Genomic DNA, 13,248 nt, shown 5'->3' on the forward strand with positions numbered 1-13,248 from the left:
AGGTGGATTAACATCTGAGGGGAGGGGGTGTGTGGAGACGCTGTTAAAAATACAAGTCTTGGAGAAATCAATGCCATGTATGTATTTAAATCCCAAGCTACTGGCTGGCTTATGATCCAAGCAAGTCGAGATAAGAGGAGTTTATTAGCCCATGGGTACTGGGTTGTTTGCTGGTGCGAGCAGACAAAAAAATGAGGATGAGAAAGCAAAAGGGAGTTGGAGGGGGAGAAGAGGTATAAATGGAGGAAGTCTCTTAAAATTAAGTAGGACTTTGTATACCCTATGAGCTTTAAACGCCATTAATAGTATCACCAAGAATGTGATATACAAACAGTGGGAAGATGCAAAGTCTTGTAAGCAAAATACTACGTCACACATTGCTGGATGCAGAGTTGAGTAGAAATAGCGTATTTTTGCTTGAACGGCTTGCATCCAGTGTGTGCCTCTTCTACCTCCTCAACTAATCCAGTATGCGGCAGCCAGACTGATAACTGGGAGTGGCTGCCGAGACCATATAACACCGGTCTTGAAAGACCTACGTTGGCTCCCAGTACGTTTCCGGGCACAATTCAGAGTGTTGGTGTTGACCTTTAAAGCCCTAAACGGCCTCGGCCCAGTATACCTGAAGGAGCATCTCCACCCCCATTCCCCTGTTCAGCACAGATACTGAGGTCCAGCTCCAAGGGCCTTCTGGCGGTTTACCTCACTGCGAGAAGTGAGGTTACAGGGAACCAGGCAGAGGGCCTTCTTGGTAGGGCCTCCCACCAGATGTCAAGGAAATAAACAACTACCTGACTTTAAGAAGACATTTGAGGGCAGCCCTGTTTAGGGAACATTTCCATGTTTGATGTTTTATCGTGTTTTAATATTCTGTTGGGAGCCGCCCAGAGATGGGCGAGGTATGTATGTATGTATGTATGTATGTATGTATGTATAAATAAATTATTATTATTATTATTACTACTACTACTACTACTACAGTGGGACGCGGGTGGCGCTGTGGGTAAAAGCCTCAGCGCCTAGGACTTGCTGATCGAAAGGTCGGCGGTTCGAATCCCCGCGGCGGGGTGCGCTCCCGTTGCTCGGTCCCAGCGCCTGCCAACCTAGCAGTTCGAAAGCACCCCCAGGTGCAAGTAGATAAATAGGGACCGCTTACTGGCGGGAAGGTAAACGGCGTTTCCGTGTGCTGCGCTGGCTCGCCAGATGCAGCTTTGTCACGCTGGCCATGTGACCCGGAAGTGTCTCCGGACAGCGCTGGCCCCTGGCCTCTTAAGTGAGATGAGCGCACAACCCTAGAGCCTGGCAAGACTGGCCTGTACGGGCAGGGGTACCTTTACCTTTTTTTACTACTACTACTACTACTACTACTACCACCACCACCACCACCAAGCTCACTCTCACACTGCTTGGGAAATGCTTTGCAGGCTAAGTAAGGGCAGCACTTCCTCTTTAAGGAAGACAGCCGCCACGAACCTCTTCATATTTTAAGCTGCTGCTTCGGTGCCATTACCTCCCTTTCAGCTACAGCTGGAAATTTGTGCAAAAAACCAGAAAGGAATCCCGTTCGTAGCGTTCCGGCACAGCTTTGGAAAGGGGAGCAACCTATATGCTCATGCTCAGCATGAGACTCTGAATCTCAGGGCTGTGGGTTCGAGTTCTACGTTGGCCAAAAAGACTCATGCACTGCAGGGCGTTGGAGTGGGTGGCCCCTGTGATTCCTCCCCTTCCAACATCTATGATTCTGTGATTCTATAGATCCTCCCCCCCTCCACTCCAATTTAGCAACTCGATTCCTTACTTCTGTGATGATGGCCTTATGCTGCTTGATCCTCCTCAACTCTTCTTCGCAGTTCATCATGTAAGACCTGGATAAAGGCAGAGGTTTTCCGTTCCTGCAGAGAACAGATTGGCACTTCCCCACATTCGCAGAGGTTAACGTGAAGCATCCGCCTGGGTCTATCGGGTCATGCTTGATATGGCAAAGGACAGCAGAGCCTCCAAGCTTTTGCCCAGCCGTTCCAAGTTTCCTAAGGGTTCGAAGGAAGACAACATTGACAAAACAAGTGGAGTCAGGTTCAACGCAAGCGTCTGTTCTTGTGCTTCGGCAGAGAAAGCTAGGAACCCCCCGTCCAAAACAATGCCAGCCGTGCCACACAGCCCATGAAGCAGTAGGGTCCTATGCTGCCACCTTAATAATAATAATAATAATAATAATAATAATAATAATAACAACAACAACAACAACAACAACAATTTTTATTTATACCCCGCCCTCCCCAGCCAACAACAACAACAATAATTTTTATTTATACCCCGCCCTCCCCAGCCAAGGCCGGGCTCAGGGCGGCTAACAAGCAATAATAAAAACAAGTTGAATGAATACAACTTAAAAACAAAATTAAAATACAACATTAAAATATTAAAATGTAGCCTCATCGCAGGAGGAGAAAGGAAAAGAAAAAAGAGGGGGAGGGAATCAAATTGGCTCCAAGCCAAAGGCCAGGCGGAACAACTCTGTCTTACAGGCCCTGCGGAAAGAAATCAGATCCTGCAGGGCCCTGGTCTCATGAGGCAGAGCGTTCCACCAGGCCGGAGCCAGTGTTGAAAAGGCCCTGGCTCTGGTTGAAGCTAATCTAACTTCCTTAGGGCCCAGGACCACTAGGGTATTGCTATTTATGGACCTTGAGGCTCTCCGTGGGGCATACCGGGAGAGGCTGTCCCGTAGGTACGAGGGTCCTAGACCGTGACATAAATGGGAAGAGGATAAAAATAATAGAATAATATAGAATAATATAGGAATAGAACCGCTGCCAGAATTTCATGTGAAATTTAGGGCACCCACTTTTAACGAAGCACAGAAGCAAATTTGCAATTCGGGAAAAAAGCATTTTGGTAAGTCTAGAATGTGTCTGGGGTGGTGGTGGGAAGCCCTGCACTTCTATTGGGTTAGGGGTGGGCAACCTCAGGCCATTATGGACAAGCAAGATCACCTGACATCAGGTGTGGGCAGGTAAAAAGGAGGCTGGGCTAAAAGGGGCTTCTGACATGTCCTACAGTCAGTTGACCATTGGGATTTCAACTCACAGAACAGGGCTCTTTGCATGGGGCTTCGAAGTGCGTATGATCAGCTGATTGTCGTGGCTTCAAAGTGCAATGTGAGATCAGATGACTGACAGGTGAGCAGCCACACACACCTGTCAGATTTGGCCCAGATCCAGTCCCCCACTGCTGTATTGTGGGGAGGGGGAGCTCAGAAAGGGAGTATTATTTTCCAGTTATACTCCTTTTCAAAGCAACTGGAGGCAATAAACTTTCTTTAGAGAGAGAGTAGGAAAAAAATAAGTCTTGCTGCATGGAACTAAAGAAGAGTTGACACATGAATTTGTGAGTTGGCCCAGACAATGATTTAAGTTTCATATTAATGGCAACTCTTAAAATTTGGTCTTTTCAAGTCGTTTCAGGATTGCCAAGCCTACATTAAATCTATACAAAAGCATTTCTTTCTTTTTCTTCCCAAAAGCCACTTTGGGCTTCAATTTAAACAATTTATCTTTGATGAATCAGTCTGGGCTAATACTTGGATGGGCTGAAATGCAGTTAGGCAATTGTAAATAAAGTAATTCATGTTTGATCCTTTTTGAAGTTTTATATTGCAGGGGGTGGGGGGATACAGGAAGAAGCAAATGGCATTTATCTTTATAACGTCTTTAAAGTCCTTAGGATTAGGCTCTGGGAAATTTAGTGGAGAAAGCAGGCTGGGACAAACAGCAATGGAGCAAAACTGCTGCTGACCCATTTCTGTCTCTGCTCAGCAATAGAAGAAGAAGAGGAGGAGTTTGGATTTGATATCCTGCTTTATCACTACCCGAAGGAGTCTCAAAGCGGCTAACATTCTCCTTTCCCTTCCTCCCCCACAACAAACACTCTGTGAGGTGAGTGGGGCTGAGAGACTTCAGAGAAGTGTGACTAGCCCAAGGTCACCCAGCAGCTGCATGTGGAGGAGCGGAGACGCGAACCCGGTTCCCCAGATTACGAGTCCACTGCTCTTAACCACTACACCACACTGGCTCTACAGAAAGTATAGAAGCAGTAGCAAGGTAATTCCACTTGGTGGGGGGAATGGTTACCTGCTTCTGCTCTGTGTATCTGTGGGTATTTGGCACTGGCAGATTAAAATGAGAGGCTCGCATCCATAGCAGTGCTAAGTAACTGTCCCATCAGAGCAAGGAATTTGACTTGTGCAATGGGGACGACCTCCTCTCCTCCTGTCCCCGTCCCCTAAATCTCTTCTAGGGGACCTCTGAAGGGGAGGGCACAGGGTGAAGAGAGGGAGCAGTCACGTGGAAATATTTCCACTGATGGGGCGGCTACGTTAAACACAAGCCGGTGTGTTATTTTTATCCTCCTCCCATTTATGTCACTAGGTAAAGGTAAAGGGACCCCTGACCATTAGGTCCAGTCGTGGCCGACTCTGGGGTTGTGGCGCTCATCTCACTTTATTGGCCGAGGGAGCCGGCGTACAGCTTCCCGGTCATGTGGCCAGCAGGACTAAGCCGCTTCTGGCGAACCAGAGCAGTGCACAGAAACGGCGTTTACCTTCCCGCCAGAGCGGTACCTATTTATCTACTTGCACTTTGACGTGCTTTGGAACTGCTAGGTTGGCAGGAGCAGGGACCGAGCAACGGGAGCTCACCCCGTCGCGGGGTTTCGAACCGCCAACCTTCTGATCAGCAAGTCCTAGGCTCTGTGGTTTAACCCACAGGGCCACCCGCATCCCTATTTATGTCACTACTCTGCAACTACAGTGAAGGTGGTCTCAGAACCTGGGGTAGCTCTGCTAAGAAAGGAAAAGTCTGGTAACAGCAGCCAAATCCCTTTGAAAAGACACCATCACTGCTGGTCTTTCCCAGAATATGTAACCACTAGGGGCTGCTGCTGGGTGTTTTCCCAGATTGCACCTGCAGTCTGCGTAAGGCTATGGTGATTGATTTTTTCAGTGGCACTGCATGAGGAATTGCCAAGTCTCGAATCAGCCCTGTGGAGGTGACCAGAAAAAGTAAACAAACTTATTCAAAGGGTTTTGGGATGGCTGGGCTTGTCCAGTGTCACGAGGCAGACGCCTGCAAGCTTTGAGCCACAAAACTGACCTCTGCATTACAATGAAAGTGTTGATCATGTACTCCTCTTCGCTCTTTGTTTTTTGCAGCTCCTCGGCCAAGATGTCGCTCATGGTACACTGCAAGAGGTAAGGCACTTCCACGTTGCGGTCCCCGTCAAAGACGCCATAGAGGGCCTCCCGGTTGTCACAGAAGTTGTTGGCGGAAAGAGCCGCCACGCACAGCCTGTGCAAGAAAACAAAAAGAAAATGGGCTTTAACAAAAAAAATCACTTCCCACGGCAAATTTCCCACGTAACATTTCCAAGGCCGGGTCATCAAACTCTTCAACCCCCACCAACCCCCACCCCTTTTGTGGATTATAAAAACAAATTCATTCAATACACAGGTCTATTGTGACTCTCGTAGGGCGTGTTGAACTTCCAAATTCCAAAAACGAGGGTTGCTAAAATCTGCCGTATGACTTGGGAATCCAAAATATATTTTGATAAAATGAATGTGCTTGGTAAGTAAAACTAAAAATGATTGCCAAGTACTTGCAGTTATATTATATGTTAATATTATTATTTTGTTTTTTAGCATTGCCTGACATTTTCAGAAGGTAAAATTAAATTTCTTTGGTTTTCCAAATGCTGTTTGTGTGCTTCTTATCAAATGTAGACTTAGCAAGCTAAATGTTCTCCAATCACAAAAGTAATAGATTTTAATTCCTCACACCCAAAAACATATTTTTATGACCCCTCACTAAAGAATTTAGCAAAAAACAAAAAATTTGTTTCATCCCCTAAAATGAGATGCCCTACTCTCACAGTCCACAGTGAAAAGAGGCGGTTAATCTGAAACCAAGGTGGAGAATTTAGGACTTTGTTAATAATATCTGTATTCACCTACATATTATTCTCAGGGAGAACATGCACTCGCAGCGTGGTTCAGTATTGGACTATGACCAGGGTTCAAATCCCAACTCAGCCATGAAGCTAATGTATACATAATTGTCTGCAAGAAGTTTTATTTTTGTAATTATAAAAGTATTGTTTTGGTGTTGCAGAATTTAGATAGCACGTGGACACGTTATTAAGCTCTTAACGTGCAGAGCACATTTCTTAACGAGGCTCCCTTTCAACCATTTCTGTTTCAAACCCAAGACTGGCTTAACCCAAGACTGATTCTATGCCATTACCTTTTCTTTTCTATCCAAGTTACTCACAATGCCCGCCAAACAGTTCTTTGGAGAACAAGCAACACTTGAGGATGCACAGGTGAAAGACACAGTTACAGAAATGAGGCCAAACAAGTGGTCAAAGATCAGGGCCGCTACCTGCAGTTTTGACCAGAGAATGGTGGGCAACGAGCTTGTTTGGACCACTGGGTTCTGCAGCCTGTCTGCCCTTACTGTACTATTTGGCGTTGAGTGATACTTTGCAAGGCAAGCAACAGCAGGCTTTGCCTACGTCTTACTACAGTGAGGATTGCACACCTGCAAGGCGAAATTAATGCAGTAATCTTTTTATGATGGCCTCAGTGCTGCATGCACCTTGCCACCGTATCAGCTGAGGGACTGCAAACTATTCATGCCGACTTTACTGACGGGCGTGGAACGGTTTTATTTTGTTTCTAGGCATACGTGGAGGTCAGATCAGCAGCTGCGATGCTACACCAACCAAGATCGACAGAACATTAAGCGAGTCACAAACAAAGGAGGAGTCCTTGCTTGGGGAGGGCAGTTGGGTGTTTTGAACACAGATAACTGAGCGGCAAGACCTGCTTCCTGACCCCCTCGCACAGGCTGCACCCCTGAGGCAGACGAGACCAGCTTTCCAGCTAATCCTCTGAGCTAAGTGGGATTGACTCTGCCGCAGATGCCTTTACGGATGGGGCGATTAAAGTGTGTGTGAGACTTGCCGCAAGCAGGTTGCATCTTTTCTACATATCCACCACACTCTGCTGTTGTAGGTTGGATAAGCAAAGAAAAACCCAAATCTCTGCGGCCAACTTGGAAGAAGATACAAGCAGAAGAACCCTCCGGTGTCAGGCATGCATCATAAAATGTCTTGAACAGAGCAAGGGCTTTAATTTAAAGCAAATATTACAGGTCCAGAGGTAGAGTACATGCAGGTAAAGTAAAAAGCTAAAGGACCCCTGGAAGGTGAAGTCCAGTCCAAGGCGACTTTGGGGTTGCAGCACTCATCTTGCTTTCAGGTCAAGGGAGCCATAGACAGCTTTCTGGGTCATGTGGCCAGCAGGACTAAATTGTTTCTGGCGCAACAGAACACCGTGACGGAAACCAGAGCACACAGAAACGCCGTTTACCTTCCCACCACAGAGGTACCTGTTTATCTACTTGCACTGGTGTGCTTTCGAACTGCTAAGTTGGCAGGAGCTGGGACAGAGCAACGGCAGCTCACCCCGTCGCGGGGATTTGAACCGCTGACCTTCTGATCGGTAACAGGCCCAGTGGTTTAGACCACAGTGCCACCCGTGTGGCATGCACTGCATTCCAAAGGCCCTATATTCAATTCGTAGCATCTCTTGCCTGATACCCTGGAGAGCTGCTGCCTGCCAGTGCAGACAGTATTGAACTAGGTGCTTCAAGGGTCTAGCTCAATACAAGAAGCTTCCTAGGTCCCAGAGGGGAGGGGATGCTTAGGATCTTGGACTGCGCGTGTGGGATGAATCGGTGGAAAACGTTGGACTGAATAGGGATAGTTGAGAGGGCTGCTTAGACGCAAGACAAGGGTTTGGGAAAAGATGGAGGAGAGGACCTCCTGCGGACAGGACATACCATATTTTTTGCTCTATAAGACTCACTTTTTCCCTCCTAAAAAGTAAGGGGAAATGTGTGTGTGTCTTATGGAGTGAATGCAGGCTGCACAGCTATGCCAGAAGCCAGAACAGCTTTCAGTGCGCAGCAATCCCTCTTGCTGTTCTGGCTTCTGAGATTCAGAATATTTTTTTTCCTTGTTTTCCTCCTCCAAAAACTAGGTGCATCTTGTGGTCTGGTGTGTCTTGTAGAGCGAAAAATACGGGTACATTAGCTATCCAAAAATATGCACAACATTTTTCTACTTAATTATATAGACTCTTCCATCATATACTGGATCGCTTGCATAGAAGGCCCTGTGGAGAGGAAATGCACTTCTCTTTTCCATATAAACTCTCTCTCTCTCTCTCTATTTATCCTTACTTGTTCTTAACTCCCGAGGCTTCCGTGTAACCATGGCTCCACACGGCTGGGGCTCCTGAGGCATCTCCGGCTGAAGGCTGGTCAATCTTGAAACAACGGATGTTACTGCAATGAGAAGCAAAGAATTAATGCTTCAAATGCCAAGCGTATAACAGTCTGAATGTTCCTTCTCTCTTACGGCATTCTATTCACTATACTTAAATGTTGCTTTTTCAGGAGGTAACAGTTTTGAGTCCCTGTCTACAGCAAGGGGAAAACAGGCAGGCTTATAGTCATTACCTGCCCTTTACTCGTTTATTTCTTTTGCAAAAGAAGCGTTGTCAAACATGAGAGAATTTTTTAAAATGGAGGGAACAAGGATTTGCCTGGATACTGCATTGCAAAAAATAATAATACAGAGATAAACATGATTTCCACCCCTAACTTTGAGATATTTGCACATTACGTTCACAGTGTAGCGTTTTGCCAAGTTTTGATTATGCTTCTGCTAAGATGTATTATCTTTGGTGTTCAGCCAACGGCGGCTCACAGACTCTCGCTTGTTCAGATAGAGATCCACTTGCCCAACAATCTTATCTCCCTGCAGGAAAAAAAAACACCACCCACGGCTGCTGCAAACCTTATGTTGGTCTTATACGGCAGCAATCGCCTGACAGTCACCACTGAAGGCTCCTATTCCGGTGGCCTGTATCACCTGCAAATTTTTCTAGGAGGAAAAGCTCTCCCTGAAACTGTGCTACTTTCACATCTACCCATTCTCCTGAACACCAAGTACAGTGGTACCTCAGGTTACATACGCTTCAGGTTAAGGACTCCGCTAACCCAGAAATAGTGCTTCAGGTTAAGAACTTTGCTTCAGGATGAGAACAAAAAGCGTGCTCCGGCGGCGCAGCAGGACCATTAGCTAAAGTGGTGCTTCAGGTTAGGAACAGTTTCAGGTTAGGAACGGACCTCCGGAACGAATTAAGTACTTAACCTGAGGTACCACTGTAGTCTTTTATTACGCATGGAAAACTGTAGATTCTTCAGCATATTGTAACCCTATCAATCTTCCACTCCCTTCCTCCTCCTTTCAAATAAACTATATAACCCCAGCAGCAGTTAACCTTTGGTCTGAATTTCTGGGCATATGAAGCAGCAGGGAGGTTGACGTGGCCTTCAGACTTAATTCATTCACATACTCTGTGTGTGTGTGTGTGTGTGTGTGTGTGTGTGTGGACACACACGTGAAACCCAAGAAGAAAAGGAGGGACAGATCTGGACGACTGCCCAATTGCTACGTGCTCTAGCACTGCGACAGTTCAGAAGACAACACGAGTCCCTTTAAAAGCTCCATAGGTGCAGGAATAAAGGATATATGGGGAGAAATCAAGAGCTGCCGCTACGTTAATATTCCATTCTGACACCAACCTCCAGAAGTGGCTAAGAAACTTAAGAAGACGCCGTAATGAGAAAGAAGATTCTTTCTATCATATGTGGTGGTCTTGTAGTAATGTCAAAGCTTACTGGGAAATGATATATAATGAAATGAAAAGGATGTTTAAAATAACCTTTGTAAAAAGACCAGAAGCTTTTCCTTTGGGAATTATAGGGACAGAACTGCCTAAAATGTATAGAAACTTATTCATGTATGCTACTACAGCGGCATGAATGTTACTTGCCCAAAAATGGAAAGAAGCAGAAGTCCCAGTAAAGGAAGAATTGATACAAAAACTTAATGGAAAATGCAGAAATGGTGAAACTTACCGTAAGAATAAGAAATCTTTTTATGAAAGAATGGAAATGGTTTGTTGAATATTTACAGGTAAATTAAGTTAATTTGGATATGCAAAAGATATTAAATAAAAACAAATTTAAGGAACCACAGAAAGAGGGGGATGGAAGTCAAGTTTTGAAATGTCAAAATGAAAAGTAAACTTAGTGAAATGTGTAAACTTGAAAACTATAAATAATATATATATATATACATATATATTTTAAAAAAACCTAAGAAGACCCCCTGCTTGATCACACCAAAGTCTTATTTAATCCAGCATCCATTTCCCCATCATGGACAACCATGAGACGCCCAAATGCAAGACATGAGCCCAATAGCTCTCTCTCACTGTTGCTGCTGGGAAGCCTTTTTTCTGTTCCTGGAGGCAGCATATAGCTAGCACAACAAGTATGTTAAACTGTTGACCCACGTAACTTTATGGGGAGCCAAAGAGTGTCAAGGTGTGCCTCTTCCCTGCATAGCCCTGGCCCCGGGTTCCAATTTCTTTACCCTGCAAGGGCATGATGGAACACCATGCAAAGGTGGCACATTATCTGGCCCTGAAGACAAATGGGACAGAAGTAAAGGAAGAGTACAAGAGTCAAGGAACCTGAGGCAAGGACTGGAAACAAAGGCATGACTGGCTGGCAGCAGGCAGCACTGCAGGACTGCAGCAGGCCGAGACAGGCTTTGCAGCGGATGTGGACTTCCAGGGAGGATTTTGAGAAAAATAGCTTAGCGAATTGAACGGGAAAGGCTGTGTTCTTTGCAGTTAGCATTATGGCAACTGTAATTCACACAGGACGTGTTTTTACAAGTTTGCAAGGAGGCTCAGAGGAGGCAAGGCAGATTTTTACAAAGAGTGAGGAAAGTGATCTCTGAAAAAATCCCCGCCCGCCCCCGCCACCTTTAAACGAAGATATGAACTTGCTGACAATTTCACCCTTTGGAACCTGCAGGTTACAAAGGGCATTTAAGGCCTCTCATAGCTTCAGAGTGTTCCTAGGAGGCAGAGGAGGAGAAGGAAGAAAGCCTCAGTATTACTTGACTGTGCCATGAGAAACTCTATTGTGCAATTTGAGAATCTATTAAAAAAAACAGCAGCAGCAGCTATCTTCATCGGCATAAATGACAGCAATAAATTTCAGTGAAGGAGAACTTTGTCATGATCAGGCTTGAGGTCAGGAGTTGCTGAATTCAGATTACACGGCAGTTAAAAAGGGACAAAAAGTGAAGAAACCTGGCTCTTTTCGTTGTTGAACACCATACAACTTTTCAGGGTTTAAGAGACTGTGCTATATACAGTGGTACCTCGGGTTAAGTACTTAATTCGTTCTTAACCTGAAACTGTTCTTAACCTGAAGCACCACTTTAGCTAATGGGCCCTCCTGCTGCCGCCGCACGATTTCTGTTCTTATCTGGAAGCAAAGTTCTTAACCTGAAGCACTATTTCTGGGTTAGTGGAGTCTGTAACCTGAAGCATATGTAACCCGAGGTACCACTGTAGTTATACCTTGGTTGTTGAATGCCTTGCGACTCGAACGTTTTGGCTCCCAAACGCCACAAACCTGGAAATGAGTGTTCCGGTTTGCGAACGTTCTTTGGAACCCGAGCATCCGATGCTGATTCCACGGTTTCCAATTGAGTGCAGGAAGCTCCTGCACCCAATTGGAAGCCGTGCCTTGGTTTTCAAACACTTTCAGAAGTCGAACGGACTTCTGGAACGGATTCTGGAACGGATTCCGTTCAAGAACCAAGGTGCGACTGTATTATTATCTAAGGGCTTCTTTTGCAAGCATCCTGAGTTCTCACTGTAAACTCCTGTACGTAGAAGAAACTGCCATTTCTTGGCTTGTGGGGAAAGTACCCTCTTGATTAGTCTCAAGTTCAGCGTAACACGCCCCCCCCAAAACCCTTATCTCCTGCAACATGGCTACATATTTATGACAACCAACTATATTCCCTCCCCGATTCTCCAACTGCAAACTTCCTTTCTACAAAAGTTCTTGGACAACTCAGTCCTCCCTTGTCAACAGAAAGTCATTTCCTTCCCCCAAATTGCTTGGTCTCCCTGTTCATTCTGGCACCTACGGTGGAACCAAAACAGTGTAGTGGTTAAGAGCTGTGGATTCGGGTTTGGGAGACCAGGGTTCAATCCCCACTCACTGAGTGGCCTTGGGCCAGTCACCGTTTCTCTCAGCCCAACCTACCTTGCAGGGTTGGGTTGTTTTGAGGATAAAGGGACTGGCGGGGGAGAGGAGAAGAAGAGAAGAGTTTGGATTTGATATTCTGCTTTATCACTACCCAAAGGAGTCTCAAAGCGGCTAACATTCTCCTTTCCCTTCCTTCCCCGCAACAAACACTCTGTGAGGTGAGTGAGGCTGAGAGACTTCAGAGAAGTGTGACTAGCCCAAGGTCACCCAGCAGCTGCATGTGGAGGAGTGGAGACGCGAACCCGGTTCCCCAGATTACGAGTCCACCGCTCTTAACCACTACACCACACTGGCTCTCTCTCACACTGGAGGAAAGGACCATGTACTCTGAGCTCCTTGAAAGATAGGCAGGATATGAAGTAAATATATATTGGATCAGGAGTGGGATGGTGGGATGTTTTGAGTCTGGCATGGGGCACATTTTCTCTCCCTCCCCAGCTAGGTGGGGGAGCAGAACAGCTCTCTGGATGGAACAGAAAGATGGTAGCAGTAACAGATACAGTTGCTAGGTATGGAGAGCAGGCCTTGAAACCTACCCCCAGGACATGCACCAGAGGGTAATGGAAGGGGAAAGAATGGCACTATTGGGCTTGGGTTGGAAGAAACAAGCTGGGGGTTTTGTGAGGGAGCTGCAGCAATCTGCATGACCAAAATGTGCCTGTCATTTAGCTAGGTAAAGGTACCCCTGCCCGTACGGCCAGTCTTGCCAGACTCTAGGGTTGTGCGCCCATCTCACTCAAGAGGCCGGGGGCCAGCGCTGTCCGGAGACACTTCCGGGTCACGTGGCCAGCGTGACATCGCTGCTCTGGCAAGCCAGAGCCGCACACGGAAACGTCGTTTACCTTCCCGCTAGTAAGCGGTCCCTATTTATCTACTTGCACCCGGGGGTGCTTTCGAACTGCTAGGTTGGCAGGCGCTGGGACCGAACAACGGGAGCGCACCCCGCCGCGGGGATTCGAACCGCTGACCTTTCGGTCGG

At 46.4% G+C, this 13,248-nt stretch overlaps 1 protein-coding gene across 2 annotated transcripts in view; it reads right to left on the bottom strand.

The window, feature by feature from the left end:
• The window catches only part of PHLPP1 (PH domain and leucine rich repeat protein phosphatase 1), a 162,656-nt gene that overhangs the window by 5,546 nt on the left and 143,862 nt on the right, over window positions 1–13,248 (bottom strand). For both annotated transcript variants that reach the window (XR_008331573.1, XM_053397055.1), the window contains exons 14-16: window positions 8,301–8,405; window positions 5,148–5,342; window positions 1,799–2,027 (exon numbers count right to left, since the gene is read on the bottom strand). Coding sequence is in view for 1 of the 2 variants with exons in the window: in XM_053397055.1 (XP_053253030.1) it covers window positions 1,799–2,027; window positions 5,148–5,342; window positions 8,301–8,405 (529 nt within the window). In the remaining variant the exon portion in view is untranslated. The remainder of the gene's footprint in view (window positions 1–1,798; window positions 2,028–5,147; window positions 5,343–8,300; window positions 8,406–13,248) is intronic.

Source organism: Podarcis raffonei, chromosome 7, assembly GCF_027172205.1.
Source record: "Podarcis raffonei isolate rPodRaf1 chromosome 7, rPodRaf1.pri, whole genome shotgun sequence".
NCBI classification, from domain to species: Eukaryota; Metazoa; Chordata; class Lepidosauria; order Squamata; family Lacertidae; genus Podarcis; species Podarcis raffonei.